Below are 25,811 nucleotides of genomic sequence, written 5' to 3' on the forward strand. Positions count from 1 at the left end.
CTTTTAAGGTTAGATGGTGTACATATTGTGATCATTATTGTTACTCAATTGGAAATTCACGTACACCTTTTCTCTTCTAGGCTAATATGTTCATTCAGGAAATTAAGTTTCCTTAGTAAATAGACCTCATATGTTTTTTTTATCCTGGAGATAGTTGCTTAAATGTAATTGAAGAATTTCTTTAAAAGAAATGTTTAGGAGAAACTGAAGAGACGCCTAGTCTTCTTTATTTCTAGTTTTAAAATATGATTTATGATTTATCATTAATCATATATATAAGATTTTATATTATGTATATCTTACATATATTATATATTCTGCATTTAGCACCTAATGGAACACATACATATATATTTTTTAATTGTCTTCTTCCTATTTTTGCATTATGGAACTTCATGATTGATTCATTGCATGAGACTGATTCTTTAAAGGGAAATTTGGTCTACTAAGATGTTTAGGATTGGTTAAACCTAGTAATTGGGCATGGGAAATATTATAATGGGACACTGCTATGGAGAGAAGGAGAAAGCGTCTATTATTCTCTCAAAATTTACTGCATTTGTTGGTCACTTTTCATGAGCCAAGCATTCTAGGTGCTCTTTATCTTAGCTGTCACACCACAGTAATATAATAGGAGTTGAGTTTTAAAGAGTAAAATGTTTTTTATACATGTGTTTTATAAAAACAGGGTCAAACCTTCAGCATGTAGTTTATATGTAGGTCTAGTAACTCTATTGCCTTGCGAGATATATCACTTGTCAACTGAGTTAAGCACAGTTTTGGGAAAAGGATTTCAGGTAGTGGCAATTTTTTCAGTCCTATAAGCGCACACATGGTTAAATGTGAAGGCAATCAAAAATGAGAACTGGACTATGAGTTTGGATTATTTCAGATATTACTGAACATGAAATTAAATTTATGTAGTCACGCAGTTTATTCTCCTTTTTTAAGATATAGCTTCCTACTATATTATCATCAAATAAATTGAAAGTACTGTGAACCAAGATTCCTCAGAAGGAAAATTGTATGGATCCCGAGGTTATAAGTTATGTTAAGGCATTTTAAATGTGCTATTTTCTGGTCCTAATTAATAAAAAATTTATTGGTTTTAAAATCAGTTGTTACTTAGTTGTGCTGAATATATACAGAGTGACAAGTACAGATTGGGGAGAATGCTAAGGCCTTTTCTAGGCATCTTTTCTTTTTTAAATTTTTATTTATTTTTTTAATTGAAGTATAGTTAATTTACATGTTGTGTTAATTTCACATGTACAGTAGGGTAGTTCAGTTATACATATATATATATGTGTTCTTTTTCAGATTCTTTTCCGTTATAGATTATTACAAGATAGTAGGTCCTAACAAGGATTTACTTTTTAACCTATTTTTTATACAATAGTCTGTATATGTCAATCCCAAACTCCTAATTTAATCTCTCCCCACCACTCCAGCTATCCCCTTTCTATTTCTGTTTTGTCAGTAAGTTCATTTGTGTCATTCTTTTTTAGATTCCACATGTAAGTGATATTCATATGATATTTGTCTTTTTCTGTCTGATCTAAGCACCTCTTCTGAAGTGCATCAAATCTCCCCCAGTCTTGGGAAAGTTGCTATTTTGTTTAACTCTTGTTAGTATCCTAAGTATTTACTCTTCAGTAGATACTTTGAAGAACTCCAAATACAATGTAATTTTTTAGTGAAAAACAATGTAATTTTTTAGTGAAAAACAATGTAATTTTTTAGTGAAAAAAGTTGAATACTGTATTTTCCTAGGCTACTTGAGAATTCTTTATGTCTAACAGACTAATAAATTACACCGTAAAGTGAAATTGCATTAGCCCTTTTTGGTTTTGATTAGAAACTGTTTATGGTATGCTTTTCCCCCACTACAAAATAAAATTCCTTGTTTCAGCTGGTAACAAAGAGAAAGTAGAAAATCCAATCTATGATAAGCAGGCAGATTCCCCTGCACAGAAATCTAGCTCACAAATACCTTTCTAACAGATCTACAACAGTTAAGCATTTTCTGTTCATTATGAATAGAATTTCCTTCCATCAGAGCCATCCATCTTGCTAGACGTAGGCTTGAGATATTGTTGAAAAAAATTACTATTGGCAAATGGTTACTGAAAGAAAATGAAATAATCTATTTTCCTTGTGCCAGTAAGATCTGTCTAATATTTTTATAGTCATACTATATAAATTTGTTACATTAATTTTAGGGTGATGGATCCATTGTCAGTTCTTTATTAGTTATCACTTTTAAGTTTTACATGATGAGAAGACAATGGAAACAAAAACACATACATATCTGTGTCTAGCAATCCCTCAGACTTGGGTATAATTTCTGGTTACAACATTTAAAATAGTGGGGTAAGCAGCTAATGCACTTAATATCATTAAACTTCAATCATCTCCTCAGGAAAAACAGATAATACCTGTCTCACATGGTTTTTGTAAGTGCAGAGATGAAACAGAAGTGTAGTGCTTGACATGGAGGAGATTTTCAGTAAATGGTATTTATTATATTACAAAGAGGTGAGGTGTTCTCTTCAGGTAGCTAGATCTGGGGAAGGTGATGCAAGCAGGTAATGCAATCTGCCTGGCTTTTCAAAGGCTGCTGGGATAAGATATGACTCAATGCCCAATTTCCTTCCCAATCCCTCACCTATCTAGCCTCATGTACAAGATCTAAACCCCTAACTTTGCAGAATATAAGAAGACAAACAGTTATCTTGAATGATTTTCCGAAGTCAGTTAACAAAATCTTAAACAGTTACTCCAGAGAGTGGGTGGAATGTAATGATCTCTGCCCTGAAGAAACACTTGCAGAATGCACACAGTGGTCTAAAGTAGAGAAACACACACACCTGCTGCAGACAAGACACACACACTACATGTGGCTATGTTAGCATACACAAAGACACACCCATTCTTTTTTCCCTCCCACTCCCTCCTCTCTCTGTCCTTCCATCCTGCCTCTCTCTCTCTCTCTCTCTCTCTCTCTCTCCCTCTCCTCCCACTACTTCAAGGATAGCAACACTGAGCACAGCTTACCAAATCTGAAGTTATCTGAGATGACCAGAGTGAATGAAAGCAGAAGACATATTCCTCCTGTTGTTTTTACTCCTTATGTTCCAAACTCTTGAGCCCCAGTTATTTGTATTGAGTGGTATATATTTGCCAACTGTAAGCAATGCATTTTAATATTGCCTCTATATTTTCTCCCATTCTTTCTGCCCTTTAATTCTCTCCTCCTCTCAGATGGATTTAACCTTTTTAGTCTTTTTGTTGCAATGCATCTGTCTTCCAAGTTGAATGTAATGTTCTAGGATAATAGTCATAACTATGAAAAAAATGTTCATCTCTATATTTAGAAATTAACCATTTTAAGGTATTCAAGCCTGTTGCATTTTATTTTCATAACACCATTAAAGACTACTCTCTATTTCTGTGGCAACTGCCCTTCTTGTGCAAATAGAAAAATATTTTTTTCTTGAATAGGATGGAATTAATTTTAGGTGAAATTCAAATTTATAAACATACTGTTCTACACAATTATGAATGTTTGTGTCTTCCTTAATAGTTTCAAAATACATGATTGGTTTAAGGTATTTTGAAACACTCATTCAGCTAATGATTGTGCTGATCCAATGGGCATCTAATTTAGTTTTTTATTTTCCTTGTGAAATCCATTCTTACACATTTAAGGAAGTGAATTTCAGAATGCTTTGAATATTACTCCCCTTTCTATTTTGGAGCAAGTATTTCCCAAAAGCATAAAAATAAATTAAAAGAGATCCTAGAATTATATTAGCTCATTTTTTTTCTATATTACCTTATACATTGCTGTTAGCCATGAAGTAACTCAAAGCAAATACTGAATACTTTTAAATTGCAGACTTCTCCTAGTTGGTAATATTTTGTGATCATAAAGTGAATGCTCAGTGTATAAAAGACACATTAGAGGTTTATTTTAAATCCATTTGCTTTCTAACCAGAATATTATCAAATAGTCATTTTCATAAATTTAACAATAAAAATGGAATGGAAAGGTGATAGGATTATAAGAATTGTTAAGATATACATTTGAAAGTTGCAGAGGTATTTCCTCAGAATAGAAAATGACATTATTTAAAAATAAACTTGCCTAAAATATAAAGCTGATTTAAATACAATAATGTCATCATTCCACCAAATTCTAGATGGCTCTCTCTTTTTTTTAGAGAGTAGATCATTAACAGTGTAGCTATGAGAGCAAATATTTTTGCAATGTGTCTTGCAGTGTTTACAGAATACTTTTCCTCTGAGTTTTCCACCTTTTATAGGTTTTCATTTAAATCCTGGATTTTTAAAATTGTGCTATTTTCTATGTAAATTTTCCCAAGTGGAGATAGAATTACTTGAGATCAAAAGTGTGAAATTCACATTAGTGGGGCTATCAGCATTTGCAGTCAACCATAATTTTCCCCTATGTTGCTTTTTTAAAGAAGAGAGAGAAGAAAAATGAAACTCCTTGACCAGTATAATAGAAGCAAGAGCTAATCAAAACTGTGGTGTGTGTGAGTGTGTGTGTGTGTGTGTGTGTGTAGGAAAAGAGAGTGAGAGAGAGTAATATAGATGTGTAGATTTAGGCCCCACATATAGTACACATTTAGTTTTGCACTTTACATGATATACACCTAAAGGTCAAATTACACACACACACACACACACACACACACACACACACACGTTCATTAACTATAGTGTTTTGATTCTTTTGTGTGTGTATGTGCAATCTTTATAATTCTAAGACTTTAATATTTTAAGTTTTTCATTAGATAAGTGATATGTTAATAAGCAAAAAATATAAACAATAAAAGGATTGCATACACATTGTTTTATTCTGCTTTTTTACCATAAAATATTATGAGCATCTTTCTGAGTGAGACATAATGTGTCTCATAAATGTATGAGAATAGCATAATTTATATATGGAATTGTATGAACATAGCATAGATTTTTTTTTTTTTTTTGCGGTACACGGGCCCCTCACTGTTGTGGCCTCTCCCATTGTGGAGCACAGGCTCCGGACGCGCAGGCTCAGCAGCCATGGCTCACGGGCCCAGCCACTCCGCGGCATGTGGGATCTTCCCGGACCGGGGCACGAACCCGTGTCCCCTGCATCGGCAGGCGGACTCTCAACCACTGCGCCACCAGGGAAGCCCAGAACATAGCATAGTTTAACCACCTTTCTAATTTGAGGCATTATATTCTTTCTAATTTGCCAATATTATAAATAGCATTGTTCATATATCTTTGTGCATATAAACATACAGAGGACCTGGTTGTTCTTTATGCATTCATGTACAATAGATCCTTGGAAATAGCATCTGAAGTTTTCATGACTTGTATCTCAAACTCTAATCTGGGTGACTATGAATCTATGATGGCAATTCTATTCTCCTAAAATTGACTTATAAAGGTGAGTATTGGACTGCTGACCTCTCCAAGCTCTAGCTATATTTCCAGTGTAGTCCGGAAAATGCTAAGCCATAGTAGGGCTTATTTTGACATGGAAGTGATTTACCTCCTCCAAAATCCCTTCCAAGGAATGGTTTTCTTAGACATTCCAATGCTATTCTGCTCTAAAGAAAACTTCTGGCACTATTCTCAAAAGCTTTTCCAGGCTGTCTCTCAATATATTCTGAGTATAGGTTTGGGTCCTATGCATTTTATGTTCACCACAATAATATCCCATAAAAATGATTCTCTCTTTCATTATCGGTCTCTCTCTCTCTCTCTCTCCCTCCCTCCCTCCCCCACCTCCCCTCCTCCCTCCCGGTTTTAGTATTTACCTGCTCATAACATACATGTTTCTATGAATTTTTAAATTTTATTAATTGGTCTCATTCTCTGGGCATTGATAATTAAGAATAGAAAAACTCAACTACTCCTACTCCTAAAGCACACCGTTCTTCCTTGAAAGTAGAAGACAACTGAAAAGCTGGCAAAACACAGCATCCTTAGGAGCAGGGTCTCTTTTAACATTCTCTTGGTGGTGAACATGCATTGAACATATTTCAGTGTTACTGGCACCTGTCTTGCTAAATCTGATGGAACAACAACAAATGCAATAAAGTCTTGTTACTAAGCTATCTTTGAACCACACTAGATTGTGATTGATTCTGTTGTGTGCAATAGTATGGTGGCATTTTGCCTTAGGCCTTTTTTATTGAACAGTGAAGGAACAGAAGAAGGAAACACTTGATCACTTTGTAAATGCTGCACATTGCAGGCAGGGTTTAATGACTGAACATAGCCACTACCAGTGTATTGAAATGCCTCTGCCTTGCCTCAAAGCATTGTACCTCTATTCAAATGGCAAAGAATAGAGTTCCTGTAAGATTGTGGAGTACAGCTCATTTTGGGAATAAACAGTTGCTTTGACCTTGTACTGGCAAATAGACCCTTTCAGGCCTGGAATTGCAAGGCCAGGAAATCATCTGTTTAGTCAGTGCTGGTTCTGGTCATTAGTTTGTGTTTATGGCTGGGAATTGATAGTATAGCCCTGTGTGTATAGAGCTCAGGTCTGAATACTAAAAAGACCCTATTTACCAACAGCTTTATTTTCTAATTTAAAGTTAATTCAAATTGAAATGAGCCTTTTAACCCTTAATTAGTACCATGTTTTCTCTTAAAAGTCAACCACATTAGTCAACTGGAGACAAAATTCACTTTGCAATTGAAAAGCTGTCTACTTTCTTTCAACAGTAGCCACCATGGTTTACTAAGTGCATTTGTTTTCCTTTCACTATGGTAACTTTACCCATTCTCTGTATCAGCATAACTCAAGCCCATCAATTACATCTTAGAGGAAAAGTGTGCTATGTGCTTTGGGAATGAGGCCAAGATTCTATCTGGAAGCTTTTTTATAATTATTATTCATTGTATAGCTAGTGCTCATAATACTCCCTATTTCATACTTTTTTTCTTTATATTTTTCCAAAGCTGGTAGTTTGTTATTTTATCCCACTACTGACCCGTAGTATTTAGTTCCTGTTTTATTCTTACCTCTCTATAAATATGGAATCAGCAGATTCCCAAAATATTTCTAATTCATTTATTACAAATTGGTATTATTTTGGCTTCCTTCTCTTATTTTATTCATATTTTTAGTGTTCTCAATAGAAAATTAACATTTGGCAAGAGCTTCTTCATTTTTGTTCTACTGTGGCCCATCCTGGGGCTTTTTCAATAAGTTTTGGGGTTCGCTTAGTAAATGAACATGCATACTCTCACTAACTGGGCACTTAAAATAGAGGAACTAAAAGGTAGATTAACAAGAAAAAGACAAATAAAACCTCACTTCAGACTAACAGAAGGAAAATCTTTTGTCTTTTAAATTGTATTTTCAGTATCGTGCTAGTTTTCCTTACTGTTAAAAGAGAAAAAGAAAATCACACCTTCCTACATTTAAAAAAATTTTAAATAATAATTAATATCAATATTTTAGTTTTTTATTTATTCTTATAAGATTTCCCAGCTTTTAAACATTCTACTCTATCTAAAGTATACATAAAAGGAAGAATATAATGAAACATAGTTCTATTATGCTACTGGGTAAGATGAAAATATAATAATAGGGAATTATTTGCTTTGCAGTGAATTTATCATTCAATCCATCCAATCATGAAATCCACATACCCTTTGAATATATACTGCTCTGATATAGAAAAACACTGAAAAGGGCAAAAACCTGACATTTCTTGATTCAAGTATATTTCTTTTAAATCAGAAGAGAGCCTCTTTTCTTTGTCTTGTTGCCCTATGTGATTTTGTAATTTCAATGGCTTATTTTAATCCTTAAATCATGGATGAAAATGAAGATGCTTTTTCTAATTTTTTCTACTTAGAAAGTTCTAGGAATCCTACAAATTTTGGTATATGAAGCATTAACCTTTTAAAGTGTCTAGCCTGAAGAGTATTAAGAGACAAGATAATCGATAACCATCATTTGATAAATGAAGAAATTGAAATCCAGAGAGGACAATTGGTTACAAGTTAATTATTCATTTAAAAAATGTATTTCATCAACTGCTAGGTGCTGGGCAATGTTCTGGACACAGAGCATGCAAAATGAATAAGAAAAAACTCATATCTCTATATTGCTCAGGATCTAACCTGGGAACAGATAATAATAACTAGAAATGAATCTTCAGACTTATTTTAGAAGAGGAAGTCACTATCCCAACTACCTCATAAAAACTGGAAGACACCTGGTCAGTGACTTTGAGATAATACCTATTTAGTAGAAAAAACTACATCAAAACGTACGTTTCCTCTTTCCCAGTCTAGTGGTCTTCCTGTAAGATGCTGAAAACCTTGAAGAGTTGGGATATAGAGAAGTGAAATTAGGGAATTTCTTGGTGAAGATTACTTAAAACTGTTCTGTTGCAAAGTGTCTTAGCACTTACATTCTCAAGTGAGAAGATCCATTTCTAAAATAACGGCACCATATGGAATTAATTGGTCTCCTGTTTAAAGCTAGGATTGTGAATTTTATCACTGTGACTGGACACAATAAAATGTCTAGGTCATCTTAGGAGATCAGTACATGTTTGGTTTTTGAAAGTGAATAAATGAAATCCAAACATTACATGAACAAGTCTGATTCCTGGTAAATCCATGATGATATCCAGTAGGATTTGAGGAGGTGCTACATCCCATTTTTAATGGTTAATTTAGTTTCATGTATCATTCCTACTTTGCTTATTCAAAGCCCAGAGTTCCTGCCACAATTAACTAGTTCAAAAATCTCCATTACAGCAAGGGGATAAAACGTCTCTGGGACGCAAAAAGGGGCAGCAGTTTGCCTCTACTTAAAAGATCTTACACTGTTTAATCACTCTTTGGTTTTACTACCCTGAGGTAGAAATCTATGAATAATTCTACCAGTGTTTGACTGACAAGAACATGTACTACTGGGTTATGGGAGGAAAGATGTAAATCAGAATTCTGTCATTTTGGCAGCAGGCTTTGAGTATGTGCATTTCCACCTTAGTTAAGTATTGCTTTCTAACTGGCCAACACAGGGAAAGCCTTAAGTATATAGCAGAAGTTTGTTTGTTGTTTTTAAACTTAAAGCTGGATAAACCTGAATTAGTATTAATTTGTTTACCTTTCTTGCATGTTCTCTGTTCTTTGATATTCTGTAATAAGTTGACAAAGACTTCCTTTAAGTAAGAAAACACATTAACATATCTACTTTCTACTTATTACCTGGGTTTTACTTTTCGTATGCTGAACCTTCTCATTCTCTAACGTAATGCATAAGGAGAGAAATGTGCACATTGTTATATTAGCAGTTTTATATTCAAGGAAGGGAAGGAGATACTTTTAAATTACAATCGTTGCTTCTGCTACCATAAGCAAAGATAATAAAACACAAGTACTAATGCCCCGTAGAGGTAGAGTTTCAAATTTTTCCATGAGGATTTTTTTAAGAATGAAGTAGGTATAACAAAAGGATAGGTATTTCAGTACAAGATGATTTATTGCAAGGGAGAGAGATTATTTATGGTGGGAAGAAGTTTGAAGTAAATATATAAAGAATTTCCCCTTATACATTTAAAGATAATGTTTCTTACTAGTATAATAATTTTATTAGTGAATACAAACTTTTCAGTCACATTCTCAAATTTGTTGAACAATATGAGTCAAGGATTTAGAGATTCTGTTTGTATCAAGAAAAAGAAAATTTACTTGTATGGCTCCCACATATAGTGGGGTCACACTATTCTTAAAGTTGACAGACAACCTCTGCCCTTCCAACAAAAGTTCAATTGCTCATCTGCCCATAACAATGTTACACCTCAAATAGATAGAAAATCCTGGAGAATACAAGAGAACATCAGCCTTTCTGAAATGGTGTCTTAACTAGGAATAGATGAAAAAAGACTTGCATGTGTTTAATTAAATGTGTTGCATTAAATTTTTTAGATGACTATTCTTCAATGTCATACCAACAGCTTAGAATTGGTAGGAAAATGATTTGCTTTTAATGAGTGATTTACATAAAATTAAAAGCAGAAATTTTCTTGCTTATTCGGACTATGAATTTCTTTGTTTTCTTGGGCATTCTGTTTGTGCTTCAATTGTTCATTTAAGAAAATTAATATCTACCTTGATTATTTCAATAGAACTGTTGTGAGATTTAATTGAGATGGTATATATATATATATTTTTTGTTGTTGTTGTTGTTGTGGAACGCGGGCCTCTCACTGTTGTGGCCTCTACCGTTGCGGAGCACAGGCTCCGGATGCGCAGGCTCAGCGACCATGGCTCACGGGCCTAGCCACTCTGCGGCATGTGGGATCTTCCTGGACTGGGGCATGAACCCGTGTGCCCTGCATCGGCAGGCGGACTCTCAACCACTGCGCCACCAGGGAAGCCCGAGATGGTATATTTGAAAGTCCTTTATAAAGAGTAAAAGTGTCGACCAAATTTAGGATATTACCATAGAAACTATCATTGTACTCAGGATAGAGTTAGCATTCAATGAATATCTGTTAATTGATGATTAAATCCTATCAGCTAGCTACCAGGTGCCAGAAGATGCAGAGTAGAGTCTATCCCTAACTGTGTGTCACCTAACATCCTGGATTTTCAGACGTAAAACACACAAGCTGACCACTGGGTTTTCTTAGTCTTTTTAGCTCCATTAAGCTATTCTATATAATTAATACATCTCAACTGAATTCTCTTTGTCTTTTTTATCATTTAGAAATGCTTTCTGCTGCAAGTAAAAGAAAACTTGACTACAGTGACTTAAACAGACAAGGTGTTACTTTTCTGACATTATAAGAAATCCTGGGCTTCCCTGGTGGTGCAGTGGTTGAGAGTCCGCCTGCCGATGTAGGGCACACGGGTTCGTGCCCCGGTCCGGGAAGATCCCACATGCCGCGGAGCGGCTAGGCCCGTGAGCCATGGCCGCTGAGCCTGCACATCCGGAACCTGTGCTCTGCAATGGGAGAGGCCACAACAGTGAGAGACCCGCGTACCGCAAAAAAAAAAAAAAAAAAAAAGGTTACGAAATCCTGAGATTGGTGCTTGCTGGGTCAACAAGAGCAGGGTACACATCTCTCTGATTTTCTTGGCCTTTAACTTAGTGTCTCCTGTAAGTCATTACGCCCATAATCAATGCAAGGTATACCAAAGACTTTCATCAGAGTTCTGTTTGTATCTCTTTAGCCATCTCTTTGGCCATAACTTTGGCCATCCACCCCTATCTGCAATGATCTGACTTAGGGAGTACTTGGCAGAATGCAGTTCTGAACAAAATCAGGATTCTATTAGCAAACAGGAAGCAGGACTGAGATATGGAGTATGTAACCAACAGTACCCACCACATTCCTCTAGTTAACAGTTTGTCTTTTCATGTTGATCTATTTGTGTATTTAATTATGCTTCTTACAGGCCAACTCGTACTGTCTTAATCTTTCTCAAATGGGAGTCCTTCTGTGTATTTCTTCCAACAGATCAATCAGAATGGAGTGCTTGCTCCATGTGGCCTGTGTTAAATTTCTGTTGCCTGCTTTCAAATTTCAAGGGCCTTTTTGGGATGGACAGAATTAGGGACATTTGTATCTTTAAGACTATCGAGGAGACTGGACAAAAGTAGATGATTGACAGATATTTATTCAACTGCATGTATATGTGCCTACCTGTCTTTTACTCTTCTCATCTCTAAGGTTATTATTTACTCATAATTAAAGTCTGGTTACTAGTTCAAGTCACATTCTTAACTTATAGGCTTAATAACTATAGCTACTTTCAATACTATCAGAAATTCTGTGCTGTGGTGCTGTAGCTAAGTGATTGTGTGACTATCTTGTCTTTAAGTATCACATAGTATAGCTGTTTATAGTATTAACAAAAAGTGATTGAGTGTTTAGTGAATACCTTTATACCTAATGTTGTAAAAACTATAAAAGCCTGAAATAAAAACACAGAGATAAATTTACAAGCAAACAAAATAACAAAGTACATTGGAACACTGCAACTTAATCTTTTAAAGACTCAGCAATGCCCTCTTGCAAATTTAAAGGCACTCAATAATGAGCTAAATTGAAACCAGAAGTTAAGTGCATAGTTTGTTTATACTTTATACCATTTCCCCCTGAGGCAATATGACATGAGATATGAGTGGACCTTTCTAACCAGTGCTTAATGACAATGTTCAGAAGTTTATAATCCTAATCCAAGTTTGGTTAGGGCAATAGAATTTATTTGACTGGCTCTCAGTATGGTACCAAAAGTTGTTCAATTTAATGTAATATGGTCATTGAGCAGCCATTCTTAGTAGGAACTTGAAAACAGCAAGACTCGATTAATGATTACTATCATTTTAAGTTATTCTAATAGTTGGTTTTGTCAGTGTGTTTTCTTTGGGAGTGTTATCTCCCAAGAAATGTTCAGTAGGGAGATACACTATTATAGATACAGTGTGTTATCTTTTAAAATACATTTAGTGATTATAAAAGTTAGGATTTATTCACACAGGTTTTATTTGAATGCAAATAATCTGTTATTCACAATATGAAGTTGATATAAAAAAATTTTGGAATTCAGTGATAAACATAGTCTGTAGGGTCTAGTCTCTAAGTGGTTTAGGCCATCAAATCTCAATGTAGCTTTGAAGTTGAGTTTTAGAGACTTAAGAAATTATTGGCTTCCAAAGAAACTTAAAAATTTAAGATCCTGAATTCCTTCCTCAAAGGAATGTCAAGGGACTTTTGTTAGGGTTTTCACTATGATTTCAGTTCTCACAGTAATTATGAAAATGGACCAAATAAAACAGTACAGCATTTTAAATTTTATATCAGATTAGATGAAAATACTATAATGGAGACATTTCTGTAAAAGCTGTAAATAGATAGTGAATATTAAATGGGTAGCTGAAATAATATCTGGCAACCTGTTCATTGGGCTTAAAAAAAAACATGTCATTCAGAGATGCAACTGGAAAGAAAGAAGATAACATAGTTATTTTTAAAAGTGTTAATCTAGTAATAATTCACAAGTATATCAGTTTAAATAGAAATTATACCTCCCTGTGTATTTGAGATACAGACAAGGAAATAAAATAAGACCTTTATTTTAGGCCATTACCAGAGAAGTTAGGGAATGACACTGTCAAGGGCAAACAAAATATCATAGCTCAGGAGAACCATGTATCAAGAATCTTAAAATATAGACAAAGCCGTGACTTCTTTCTTCAGTTGCTTGCAATTTGTGGGGATAAAGCTGTTCACACAGAAACTAATTAGAAAACAAGTGGGTACTATATTAAGTACTAACTGCAGAGACTGTACACATTGCATCATGTTTAAAAAGGGAATGGCTGCATGATGACATGGCTTTGCTTTATTTTCTCCACAAACAGTCCAATGCCAAGTAAAGCTGTGAAAACATGAGATGGAAATTTCATCACACTCTAGTGCCAAAATAATCTAAATCTTGTGGGTTTTTTTTCCCCCTTAACATTTGGTACAAATACAAACGTATATGTGGAGAAACTACATGGGGCCACATTATTTGCTTCTATGAATTCTGGGAGAAGGAAATAGATTTTATTCATAGTGAATGCATGCCCTAGCCTCCTGAAATCTGTTTTATGTATTTTCAAGAATATATTTTCAAAATTATCACAAAATCTTAAAAGAGTCATTTTGTTTGTAGCTTGTCGACCAGGTTTCTACAAGCCTTCGGATGGTAATGTGCAGTGTGCTAAGTGCCCACCTCACAGTTCTACTCACGAAGATGGTTCAGTGAACTGCAGGTGTGAGAATAATTACTTCCGAGCAGACAAAGACCCTCCATCCATGGCTTGTACCCGTGAGTAGTTTTGCTGCAACCCATGCCTCCATGTTTGTTTTATTTCCTTTTTTCTTCTTATTGTGTTTTTTTTTTAAAGCATTTGGCCCATTTCCTTCTGCTCTCCATGTGCAAATTAAAAGCTTTCTCTGCTTCACTCTCCATGCTTGCCTCACCACAAATGCAACATTTATCACACAAAATGAATTAGTTTTTAAAGCACTTCCTGCAACAGGACACCCAGAAGGAAAGAAAATTTTCTATATCTTGTTTTAGATCTTGCATAATTTTGACACGGTAGGGGAGGTTTAGGCATGGGATTTGTATTTTTACTTTTCTATTCCCTCTTGTTATATGTTGGTCATAGGTCATAGGGAAAAAGAACTAAGATTTATAAAACTAATACTAAAGTTTTCATAACTATTCACAAGGGCATTGAATTTAGTGGTAAATTCCTTTGTTGGACTTCGTGAATGCATCTTCAACCTGGAGTCAAAACTCCCCCCTTCATAGCTCGGGGAGGACAGCACTCTTGAATCCATGTGTCTATAATCTCATGGATCCTCTGAGGATGAATTAAAAGTATATAATAAAGACAAGATGGTTATTTACCTCTTTCAGTTCCACTGTAAATGATCTATTTCCCTTGTAGTAGAAAACAGAAGTGAGGCTCATTAATCTTTGTTGAACTACTTTGCAGGACCTCCATCTGCACCGAGAAATGTTATATCTAATATAAATGAGACCTCGGTTATCCTGGACTGGAGTTGGCCCCTGGACACAGGAGGCCGGAAAGATGTTACCTTCAACATCATATGTAAAAAATGTGGGTGGAACATAAAACAGTGTGAGCCATGCAGCCCAAATGTCCGCTTCCTCCCTCGACAGTATGGACTCACCAACACCACGGTGACAGTGACAGACCTCCTGGCACACACTAACTACACCTTTGAGATTGATGCCATTAATGGGGTGTCAGAGCTGAGCTCACCACCGAGACAGTTTGCTGCAGTCAGCATCACAACTAACCAGGCTGGTGAGTACCTGCTGGATGCTTCCTACTCCTGCCATCTCAGAGCCAAGTAATAGTTCTCACAGAAAGAGTGGAAGAAAGGGTAGGAAAAAAAAAGATTTGAAAGAGCCCCAAGTTATTCTTTTTTATTACTTTTAGACAGTTATGGTACATTAAATAGCTCAATTTAATTCTTCAAAGTGAGAATAAATCATATTTGTTAGATGATTTTAAGCTAGTTTAATCCATTGCTTCCCAATTTGAAATCTTTAAATATCTGGGGCTCTGGAGATAGTACTTATGGGGCTCCTTGCAGCATTTCCGTATTTTCAAGAACTTAACAGACATTGAATCTAGCTTGGAAAAGGTTATGTACGATATTTAAAACTATAAATGTCTTTACCTTAGTTATGATTATATCAAATTTTGTGTATAGTTATTCAGTTATTTTATACTCCCCAGAAGCTCTGGGTAGTATAGCTCAGATAGTTAAAACTCTCTTATTAATTAAAAAAAAGAAAAGAAACACATTTTATTTAATAGATACAATTTGTATTTAAAAATTAAAAATATGGAATTGAGGAGAAGCTTAGTAAAAAGAGGTCTTGGTGGAAAACAGTTGGAATCACTGATCTTTAAAATTTCCAGATATAAATTTTATGGTGATTTCATCAACTGTATTTTCCACTGACAATCTTTTTCTAATTAAAAAGAAAATACTGTGTTGCCAGATTGTAAGCAAAGGGCCTTTAATATGGAATAGAAAATTTAAATAAACTTCTCACCTTTCTTTATCTTGCATCCACAACATTTCTCTTTTCTTTACTGTTAGTAAATCCTGTGTTTTTCAGTCACCCCTTAAATCTTCTATTTGTTTTTCGGTTCTCTGATAATTCTTGTGATATTTTTTACTATGGTTTTTTTTACAGTGTGGTGTCCAGAATTATTCATGGGGTTTTAGTTGTGATTCTCTCAAACATATAGAAGAATTACACTTTGCAGAGTATACAGAGACATGCCAGTGATATCCCTTTGAAATAAGACAATCATTTTTCCAAGGTGATAACTGTGATGAATGAGTAAAAAACAGTTTTCTAATCAACAAAGCTGTGCAAAATTAAGCTGATAGATATTTATTGTGCATAACTGTTGCTACAAGATATCATAATTAGGGTTACATTTCAAACAATTCAGTTCAGAGATATTATTGTATAATTTATACACAAGAAAATAAACATTGGAGCCAAAAAAGGAGAAAAGGAAGAGACAGGATGGCCCCCTGAAAATACTTCAGCTAGAACTACAGACTCCCACATCTGCTCCCAGGAGAGCTAACCTTGAGTTGGAAGTTAGAATTGAGTGTAAACTCAGCTTCTTTTCTACATTTGGTTTAAATTATGGAAGTTCCTCTGCTCTCTAGCGGGACTCGCTCTTTTCTTCGAGGATATGAATACTGGATGTCAGAAGAAAAGAGAAAGGAGAGATGACTAAATTCTATCAGCTGGAAGAGGTCTTAGAGCAGCCAAATATCTAGCCAGGAAATTCACCACTTTCTTTCTTTCACTTGGCTGACTCAGGGAGGTTAGTTAAACTACCAAGGGTGCAAAACTAATAGGTGTCATCAGGGCTAATATTCACCAAGTATGCACAAGTATGACTCTGCTGGTTAGTAAAATTTTGTACTTATTTGCATACTGGTTAGAAGCAGACAAAGTTACTTCTGAAGGTGAGTATAGAAATGCACCTGTACTGGTTAATTCCTCAAGTACCCTAGGTAGCCCCCTAAACCCAGTATATCAAGCCCCCCACTTCCTTCCCCATAATCTAGCAATCAAAAGGATAAATCTTGGCATTAGAGGAGTCTCCAGACCAGTCTGTCAGGTCCCCCTTCTTCTCGTAATCCAGCAACCAAAAGGGTAAATCCTGGCACTCGAGTGGTCTCCAGATCCCTGTGCGGGAACTTTTCCAACTTGAGGGCTCCATGTCCCTAGCATGCCAGTTGACAGATATTTTGAATATAACCCCTGGCAGAGTCCATGTTTAAATGTGTCTTTCTGATCCCACATCCCTCCTTTGTTCCCACTTTTCTTCTAGTCTCCTATATTGATGAAATTCTTATAATTTTACATTGTCTCATGGTGATAAAGTTTATTTATGGAAAAGACAAGACTTTTTAATGAAGTGCACCGAATCATTATTTTAATCTTGCTTACTGAATCTGTAATCTCTCCCACTTAAAGCTAGATCTCAGACCAAGCAACATGTGCTTTTGTTTCGCTTTAGTTAATGATATTTAAACTTTGTAGTTAATAATATTTAAAGATTTGTAACTTAGGTTTATTTAACTGTCTTCCATGAGAAAAAAAAAGATGAGTAATGCTGTTGCTATGTATCTCATGATTATAGCTTCTTATATTCAATGAACACAAGAATTTTAAGAAGTTATAATTATGTGGCAAATGGCTTTCCCAAATCCCATATTTCACTCTGATTTACTACCTTGTTTAAAACAAGAGCATCAATCTGTGTTATAATTATCTCCTAAGTCAAACAGAAGTGTATAAAAACAAGCAAGAGCTCCTTATTTGCTATCTTATCATTGACCTCTGGCTTTCTGACAATGCATTTATCAAGAAACTAATAGTTCCAGATATATACAATGAATGAATCTAGGTAAAGTGGCAACCAAGAGCAGGCCAAGACTTTAAAAAAATAAATGGAGTTGATGCTTTGGCCCTCCCAGTTACAAATCACAGGGAAAGACAGAGATTCAGCAGGGATGATATCAGCTACTCTTCCTAACCCCACTCTCATTTTTCGGAAAAATCACAAATATGTCTACAACATGCACCATGAGGCATTTTATATATTTATCTCAGGGAGTCTGTATCATTTTTGTGCCTGGGGAGGTAGAGGTCTTTGTTCCATCTTCAAATCCCCACGGTAAAATATATAAGCAAGATTAGAAGCAATGCCATTTCTCCAGAGTGTTTCATTGTTTTGCTTTATTTTTGCTCTTGTGAAGGTTAATGGACTGGTAGCCTTGAGAAATGAACTCCCGACGTCTAGAAAGATATGGCTATGACAGATACGAGGCCTGGTGTTTAAATTCCTCCTTCCTCTCTATCTCTGACATGGCTATAAAGGGGAAATGTGAAAGTGTCCCTTTTAATTTAGTTTGTGAGATTGAATTGTTGATTTTTCTCTTGATTACATTGTAAAAGCCATGTGATGACCACATGATAAGGCACCTTCTAAATTGTGGAGGATTATGTTGTGAATTTGGGTGTTAGTTCCCAGCCCTTAATACTTTCACAAAGTATGTCAGTGAGATAAAAAACATGGTCTGTACGTAAAGATTGTATCCATGAATCCATCAGTCAAACATGTACAGAACGAATTGCAGATTGCAGAACAAAAATCTGTGACGTTATATCTTGGGGTAAATTGCTACTTCTTGTTTTCTTCTTTGAATGAGTATGTTTACCTTTCAGTTCTGGAAAAATCATTCCACTAGTGGAATATTTGTCCCTGTTTATTCTCAACTTCCATCATAGAATCTGCCCTTTCTCCACTATCCTATAGCATGTAACAATCTCAGGCAAGAAGAGGGGCCACTAGTAGAGAATATATGGGCTTTCAAGTTTTGAGATCCACCCCATGCCCATTTTACAGAAACTGAGATCCAAGAAGTTTTTTCAACTTTTTATCAAGCGATCAAACTTCTACTTAAGTCTTCCAACTCCAACTCCACTTTCAACTTCTATTCTTGTGTTCTTTCTGCCATCCTATGATTCATGCCATATAGCTACAAAAAGAAATGTTGCCTTGGAGACAGAGGGGGGCTTCGCTGGGAAAATGTACTGTACCCTATGCCATCTACAATAAATTTGGTCCTTGCTTCTCAGTCATTTATCACAGGGTTTCTTAGGAGTATTCTGCAAGAGATCTTCTTTATCATCTCCACTCTTCCCCATAATTAATCTTATCCTTTACTCCCTCATTCCACACAGATGATTTTCCCTCTGTGATACTGTGATTTATAATAAGAAATATATATTTGGTCTTGGTCCCAGTTTATGGCACAGAGCTCCTAAAACTCTTAGAATTTCCTAAGTGATAAGAGCAATAATGGGTATTTTGTTATTCATAACAACCCCTTTCAGTCACATTTGAGTTTATGTTCATGAAGTGAGTTTTGGAAAGTCCCTAAGGATGGTGGCAGGGAAACAAACCATGTGATTAGAAGAACTTTTAGCCCCTCCACTCCTCAACCTCCCCTCTGGGTAGGGTGGAGGGGCTGGAGATAGATTTTAATCATCAGTGGTCAACGATGTAATCAATCATGCCTACGTAATGAAGCCTCCTTAAAAGCTCAAAGGACATGGTTCAGAGAGCTTTTGGGTAGATGCGCTGGTAGGCAACAAGTCTGGAGAAAGCATGGAAATTCTCTGCCCAGTACCTTGCCCTATTCATCTCTTCATCTGTCTGTTTCTGAATTGCATTCTTTTACATAATAAACTGTAAATCTAGTAAGTAAAATGTTTTTGTAAATTCTGTGAGCTGCTCTAGTAAATTAATTGAACATTAATTAAGAGGGGGTCATGGGATACTCCGATTTATACCTGTTGGGTCAGAAGCAAAGATAACAACCTGGACTTGAGATTAGTATCTGAAGGGGGATTGGGGAAGTCTTATGGGACTGAGCCCTAACCTGTGGGATCTGATGCTAACTCCAGATAGCTAGTATCAGAATTGAATTAAATCGTAGGACACCCAGCTGGTTTTGCAGAATTGCTTGGTGTGAGGAAAACCCCACATATTTGGTGACCAGAAGTGAAGTATTGCATAGAGGAGACACACAGGAGTATGCTTTTTCCTCTTACACCCTCCTAACTTATTAAGACCATAAAGTTTAGGAGGGAAAGGAAAATGCTATCTCACTGGCTTTTCTAAATCTTATTCCTCCTGTTTGTACTCACTAACTCCCATTGACTCCTGACTCTAAAGAGTGGGCTGTCGAGAAAATCTCTTCCCCTTCTAGCATCTTAGATGTACACTCTCCTGGCTCTTTTTCTTTGCCTTTTCTGTTGCATAGGCTTTTATTCATCTTAGAGGAAGTTACAAATAATTAAATAAAAGCAACAACAATACACACACGCTAAATACACACACGTATGCATATTACAAATTGTTTGACTCTTCATGATTTCATCTTATTTTTCTCCTAATTTTCAGTCTAAGATTAGATGTTTTCATAAAGTAATCCTTACTTCTCTCTTTGTTCTCTCATTCATAGTGCAGTCTGGTTTCTGTTCTCACTCTACACAAGTGCCCTTCTGAGAACCAGTTATAATATCCTATTTGTACCTTTTTGTTAAAATGAATACAATTGTTAGGAAGAGTGTGGATTTCATAAGGGCCTGGACCTTGTCTGATGTTCACATCTGTGGTTCTCAGACTTAGAACAAGGCTTTCTAGTACCTTGTATTCACTCAAAAGTTTATTGAATGAATGAGTGATTGATTATTGGAAATGTCCACCATCCAAAAAAGAAAACATTCTCCCTCAAACCACTTTCTCTCCTTATTTTTTTTTCTCCCTACTAATGAGACCACTGCTTTCCTCAGTTTACCAAATTCTGACACTTGGAATCATCTTTGGTTCATATTCCGCATTTAAGAAGTGATCACATGCTACTGATTTTTCCTTTGAATTGTTTCAGATCTTCATACTTTTTCTCCACACTTAGTGTTAGATTTTAAGGTTCTTAGTCATAACATTTATAAATAAATAATACCAAGAATTATAATAATCCTCTTTTAATTATGTTGAGATTCCAAAATAAAAAGGAATTGGAACTTAAATGAATTAGTAAAGTCAAAATATCATACTGCTTAGCAACTTCTTTCCACTGAGATATTTGTAAAAAGGGTTAATGGATCAACAAGTATATTTCAACGCTCCTTTTATGTTCATGTAATATATGCTCCAGCCATGCAAGAATTTATGATAGAAGTATAGATTTTTTAAAAATTATACAAATCATATAAACTTGCAGAAGACACTATGTAATTAAATGAGTTAAGAAGTGGTGGTTGAAGGATTTTAGGGAAACCTTTGGAAAAAAGAGTTTAGATGTACTTTGAAAAATAGGAATAAATCAGATAGGAGTAAAGAAAAGGAAGTGTATATATAGTACAATATTGGAATTGAGTTTCCTGGGTAGTAGGAAGGGTAGGCTGAGAAGAGGAGATGGATCTTGTTAAAGGGTAACAGGAAATCAGGTTGGATATGCAAGGAAGACCAAGCAACTGGTATGTTAGATAGTGGGATATTGGATGGAAATACATATATTGAGTGGAAGAGTAACCTCATTCAATCTGTTTTAAGAAGCTTAATCTTGAAAAGAGCATGGAACAGTGTCAATAAGTATAATTCTTCACATGTGAATGCCTGAATTATAGTGAAAGAATGACATAATTGGATTTAAATGAGTATTCGTATTGTCTGCAATTATAATTTTCAAGTCTAAAACGGCATTTTAAAAATGTTGAGCCATACATTCAAACAAACAAAAAAAGTTTTAGAAATTTTTGGTCTTTTCCTACTTACATTCTTGATTGCCAGGTAGTTGACATTGAAGTACCATCAGTCCTAGAATTCTTTTGCCTTGCCGTCTTACAATCAAATAAACAACTTTAGCATGACACTTAGGTAAATGCCACTCTGTTTCTCTCAATTTATAATAGTTGAAAAAGGTGTCCCTCCATTCTCTGGGTCCTGGTATCACTCCAGTATTTCCTTTTTCAACATACCCCTAATCCTTGAAATTTTTGATCCAGGCACGCACATTTTTAATATTTTTTTCTAGTTTCACTTAAACTTATTTTTTCCTCTACGAAGATTATCTTGACCTCTATACTTCCCTAGAGTAAATGGACCTGTCCCTCCTCTTTCAATTTACCCTATTGGAGTTGTGCATATATGTGTACAGTTTTTATCATAAAATTTAATTTGTTCACATATATGAAAGTGTTGCAAATAGTACCATAGTACACAATATGTGTATATACCTTAAGCCAGATTTCCTAAAAATTAACATTTTACTACATTTGCTTTATCATACTCTCCCCAATTGCCTTCTCTATAGAGATATTATTTATTTCTGAACCACTTGAGTGTAAATTGCAGATATTGTGCCCCTTTACTCCTAAATTCTTCAGTGCGAACTTCCTAAAACAATGTCACTCTCTTACATAACCTCAATACATTTATCAAAATCAGGACATTAGCATTGTCCATATTATGATCTTATCTGCAGATATTAGTCAACTTTTGTCAATTATTCCACGATGTCCCTTTGGCAAAAACAAATGGATGTTCTGTTTACCTTCAGTTTCTATCTATAATATAGTTCTTATCTACAATAATGAATAAATTAACCATTTTCTGTAAATTAAGTCAGATACAAAAATATGAAGGGAAAGGGAATCAACACTTATGGGTAGGACTTTCTCAGGGGTTTGATATCTCTCTAAGAGTTTCACAGTTGCCACCCCATTGAAAAATGACCAGTAAATAATATTATTTAAAAAAGAGAGAACTCGACTAATTTTATTTAGATTTCCTGTTGAAGAACCATCAATTTATACAAAGAAGGATAGCATCTTGGAGGCCTTCTGATATAAGGAAAACATTCTTAGCCTTGGCTTTAAACAGAATAACCTCTATCATTCACTTAATTTAATGATCAAAGACAAATCTCTAATTTTCTTCCAGTGAAAAATTGCTATCCATCACATGAGGGATTCAACTGGAAATTCAGTCATAATTTTTCCTGTTTTATTTATTTTTTGTGATTCTAGGACTGTAGTTTAGAACTTTGTTATTGGTATAATTTTAATCAACCAGTACATCTTTTTGATCTTTAACCACACCTATCAATTTACTTCTTCTAAAGGACTTCTAAAAGCATACTTGCCTATACTTTTGTGACCTGCTATTTCACAGGACAAGGTAACAGCATCTATTAGTAGAAAAAAATAGTTTAATATATCTTGAATAAACAATACACACGGATGTGCAGGCTCAGCGGCCATGGCTCACAGGCCCAGCCGCTCCGCGGCATGTGGGATCTTCCCGGACCAGAGCACAAACCTGTGTCCCCTGCATCGGCAGGCGGACTCTCAACCACTGTGCCACGAGGGAAGCCCAACAATGCACACTTTTTAAAATGAATCTTAAACTATCAGAGCCCTTTGGCTACATTTAGAATCCAGTCTAATTTTTATACATTGATAAAGCAGATATTTTAAAATCTTCTTCATTCCTTATTCTGCAATAAATTTCCTCTATCTACCTTGTTCTGTTGGGATTTAGAAGCAGCATTTATAGATATGACAGAGGAATGCCTCATGTCAAAGAGAGCCAGGCAGGCTTTAGAATTTCTGAAGAAGCAAATGTTTCAAAATAAAACTAGAAAAGATATACAGCTTGGATCTGCTATTAAGCTACAGATACGTATTGATATAGTCTCTTTAGAAATGTATGCTGACATATAATTATGTACCCTGGAAGTAAACTAAACATCAGAGCATCTACATGAATTCTTTCAGAGCATGAAGGAAGGTGTTTTGTAGCACCAGTGTAGTACATCAGAAAGCTAAAATATAATGAAAATCAAACAAAATAGTGGAAATAAGATTACAGTAAGGCATTCTGATGAATCCTCCCCTGTTGTTTCAGTTGTGTGATTAATAAACACTAAGAATTGAAGCCTTAACCTTTTATTTCTTTCAACAAACAAATGAGGTCTGAATCAGGCCCAGAGATTACAAGTGAATATATGCATTATAATTTTCTTGGTGCATTTCGCTTGTGTGGTAATTTAGCTTCTTTCTTTCCTATTTGAAATCAAGGCAGAGACCTGTACATCTGGGGATATCACTCTGCAGTGATGTGTCCTAGTGTGCCTGAAGCCTTACACATCATTTAACACATTAATGATGCCTTTCAACCGTCACACCCTGGTATGGAGGCATATCACATATCTGCAGCATGAGCAATAAGGTGAACAAAAGCAGAGCCATATATTGTCCTGACAGTTATTCAGAACCTTAATATGAGCTTAGCGCCACAATTGTATGGAAAACCAGCAAATGGAGATAGTTTGGGGGTTTCCAGGATCTATATTGAACTCTCATCCCATTTTTGTTTCTGCTCTTTAATATCAATACAATTAAAATGAACAGAGCAGACATATGTCTGGAGAATTACGGTTATTCTTTTCCTGCTGACTTCTCCTTTAAAGTGCTCACAAGAACAGAAATAGCAACAACCAGCTAGAGGAGAAAATATGGTGTTAACTAAAGTACTTAGTATTAAGAAAGTGTAGCATAGGGAACTACATTCAATATCTTGTAATAACTTATAATAGAAAAGAATCTGAAAAAGAATATATATATGTGTGTATATATATATGTGTATAATTGAGTCACTTTGCTGTACACCTAAAGCATTTGTAAATTGACTATACTTCAATTAAAAAATAAAAATTAGAAAGAGAGAAATAGCCATTTAATGCTAACTTGTGCCATATTCACTGCATCTTTCCAAGAGCAAAAAATACTTTTTCAATAGAAATCTTTCCTATTATTATTTTTCCCAAGCAGAATGTTTTTAGTCACAAAACACGTTAAAGACAATAACTTATCTTTTAATATATTCTACCCCTCTAGGATTAAGTTAAATATAAAAGATCCTTAGGGAATAATTGCAATATGTGCAGATAATTGAGAAATTGAATAAATGCAAATATTTAGAAGGAAAAGATGCTCTGATTTTAAAAGCAAAAATCCTACTACCACTAACCAGACTCTTTCATTATAAACTCTTAATTATATTTCAGTATCTCCAAAAATACAATCTCCCTGTTAATAACTATAATATAGCCCAAAAATCTGACTTTGTAATATAGCACCTATCAATATAGCACCATTGTCCAAATTGAAAAAAAAGCACCTCTTCCTCAAGGGACTTTATTGCCATCTGCTATAAAATTGTTGTGATATGTATTCAAATTAAAAGAATTATTATGTGTGGCATCCCCATGTGCTAGGGCCCTGAGATTCTATAATATTCACACTAAACCAAAGAATGCTGAGGCCAAAAAATGGGAAGCTCACATTTTCTACCTCATTTCACCAGTAGTAATTGCTGATCTAAATCCTCTTGATATGATTAACACTGCTCTATAGTCTATTACGTAATTATGTCATTTAATCCTTACAACAATTTTATGACTGTGAGTGGTTAAATGTCTTGTCCATGATTTCACAACTCCAAAGTTCCTGCTCTTAACTGTTAGGATATTCTTTTTCCTATGACTTTGCATAATTAAGACTGAAAAAAGAAATCTGTAAAGATGGTTACCATATTAATGTAATTTGTGACTACCTGGCACACAGATCATACGATTTTTTTTCTTTGAAATCAATATTTCACATGATTTGAGCAATGTTGATAAAAAAAAGAAATCTGAATTGCTTTATTGGGAAGTTATTTACCCAAATCTTTCTTGCCAAAACCAAACAATAAAAACTCTTCTAATGTAGCTTTGAAGGGTTATATTTACTATTAGTCAATGTTAATTTAAAAGCATTTATCTTGACAATTTGTTATCATTAAGAATTAACCTCTTACTGCTTTCATTTTCATTCCGGTAGGAAAAAAATAATTATAACAAACCAACAGAAAGAAAATCTGTGTCTTGTCACCATTTTGTCCAAGAAATGGCTTTAAAGTGGAGGCTGGGGCTTTCCTGGTGGCCCAGTGGTTGAGAGTCCGCCTGGCGATGCAGGGGACACGGGTTCGTGCCCGGGTCCGGGAAGATCCCACATGCCGCGGAGCGGCTAGGCCCGTGAGCCATGGCCGCTGA

General features: G+C 35.2%; 1 protein-coding gene across 2 annotated transcripts in view; it reads left to right on the plus strand.

The window, feature by feature from the left end:
* The window catches only part of EPHA3 (EPH receptor A3), a gene marked incomplete at both ends in the record, with an annotated part of 361,937 nt that overhangs the window by 222,243 nt on the left and 113,883 nt on the right, over window positions 1-25,811 (plus strand). For both annotated transcript variants that reach the window (XM_082839944.1, XM_082839945.1), the window contains 2 exons: window positions 13,726-13,881; window positions 14,561-14,896. In XM_082839944.1, the coding sequence (XP_082696070.1) occupies window positions 13,726-13,881; window positions 14,561-14,896 (492 nt within the window). The remainder of the gene's footprint in view (window positions 1-13,725; window positions 13,882-14,560; window positions 14,897-25,811) is intronic.

Source organism: Leucopleurus acutus (assembly GCF_964270905.1).
Source record: "Leucopleurus acutus genome assembly, chromosome: 5".
NCBI classification, from domain to species: domain Eukaryota; kingdom Metazoa; phylum Chordata; class Mammalia; order Artiodactyla; family Delphinidae; genus Leucopleurus; species Leucopleurus acutus.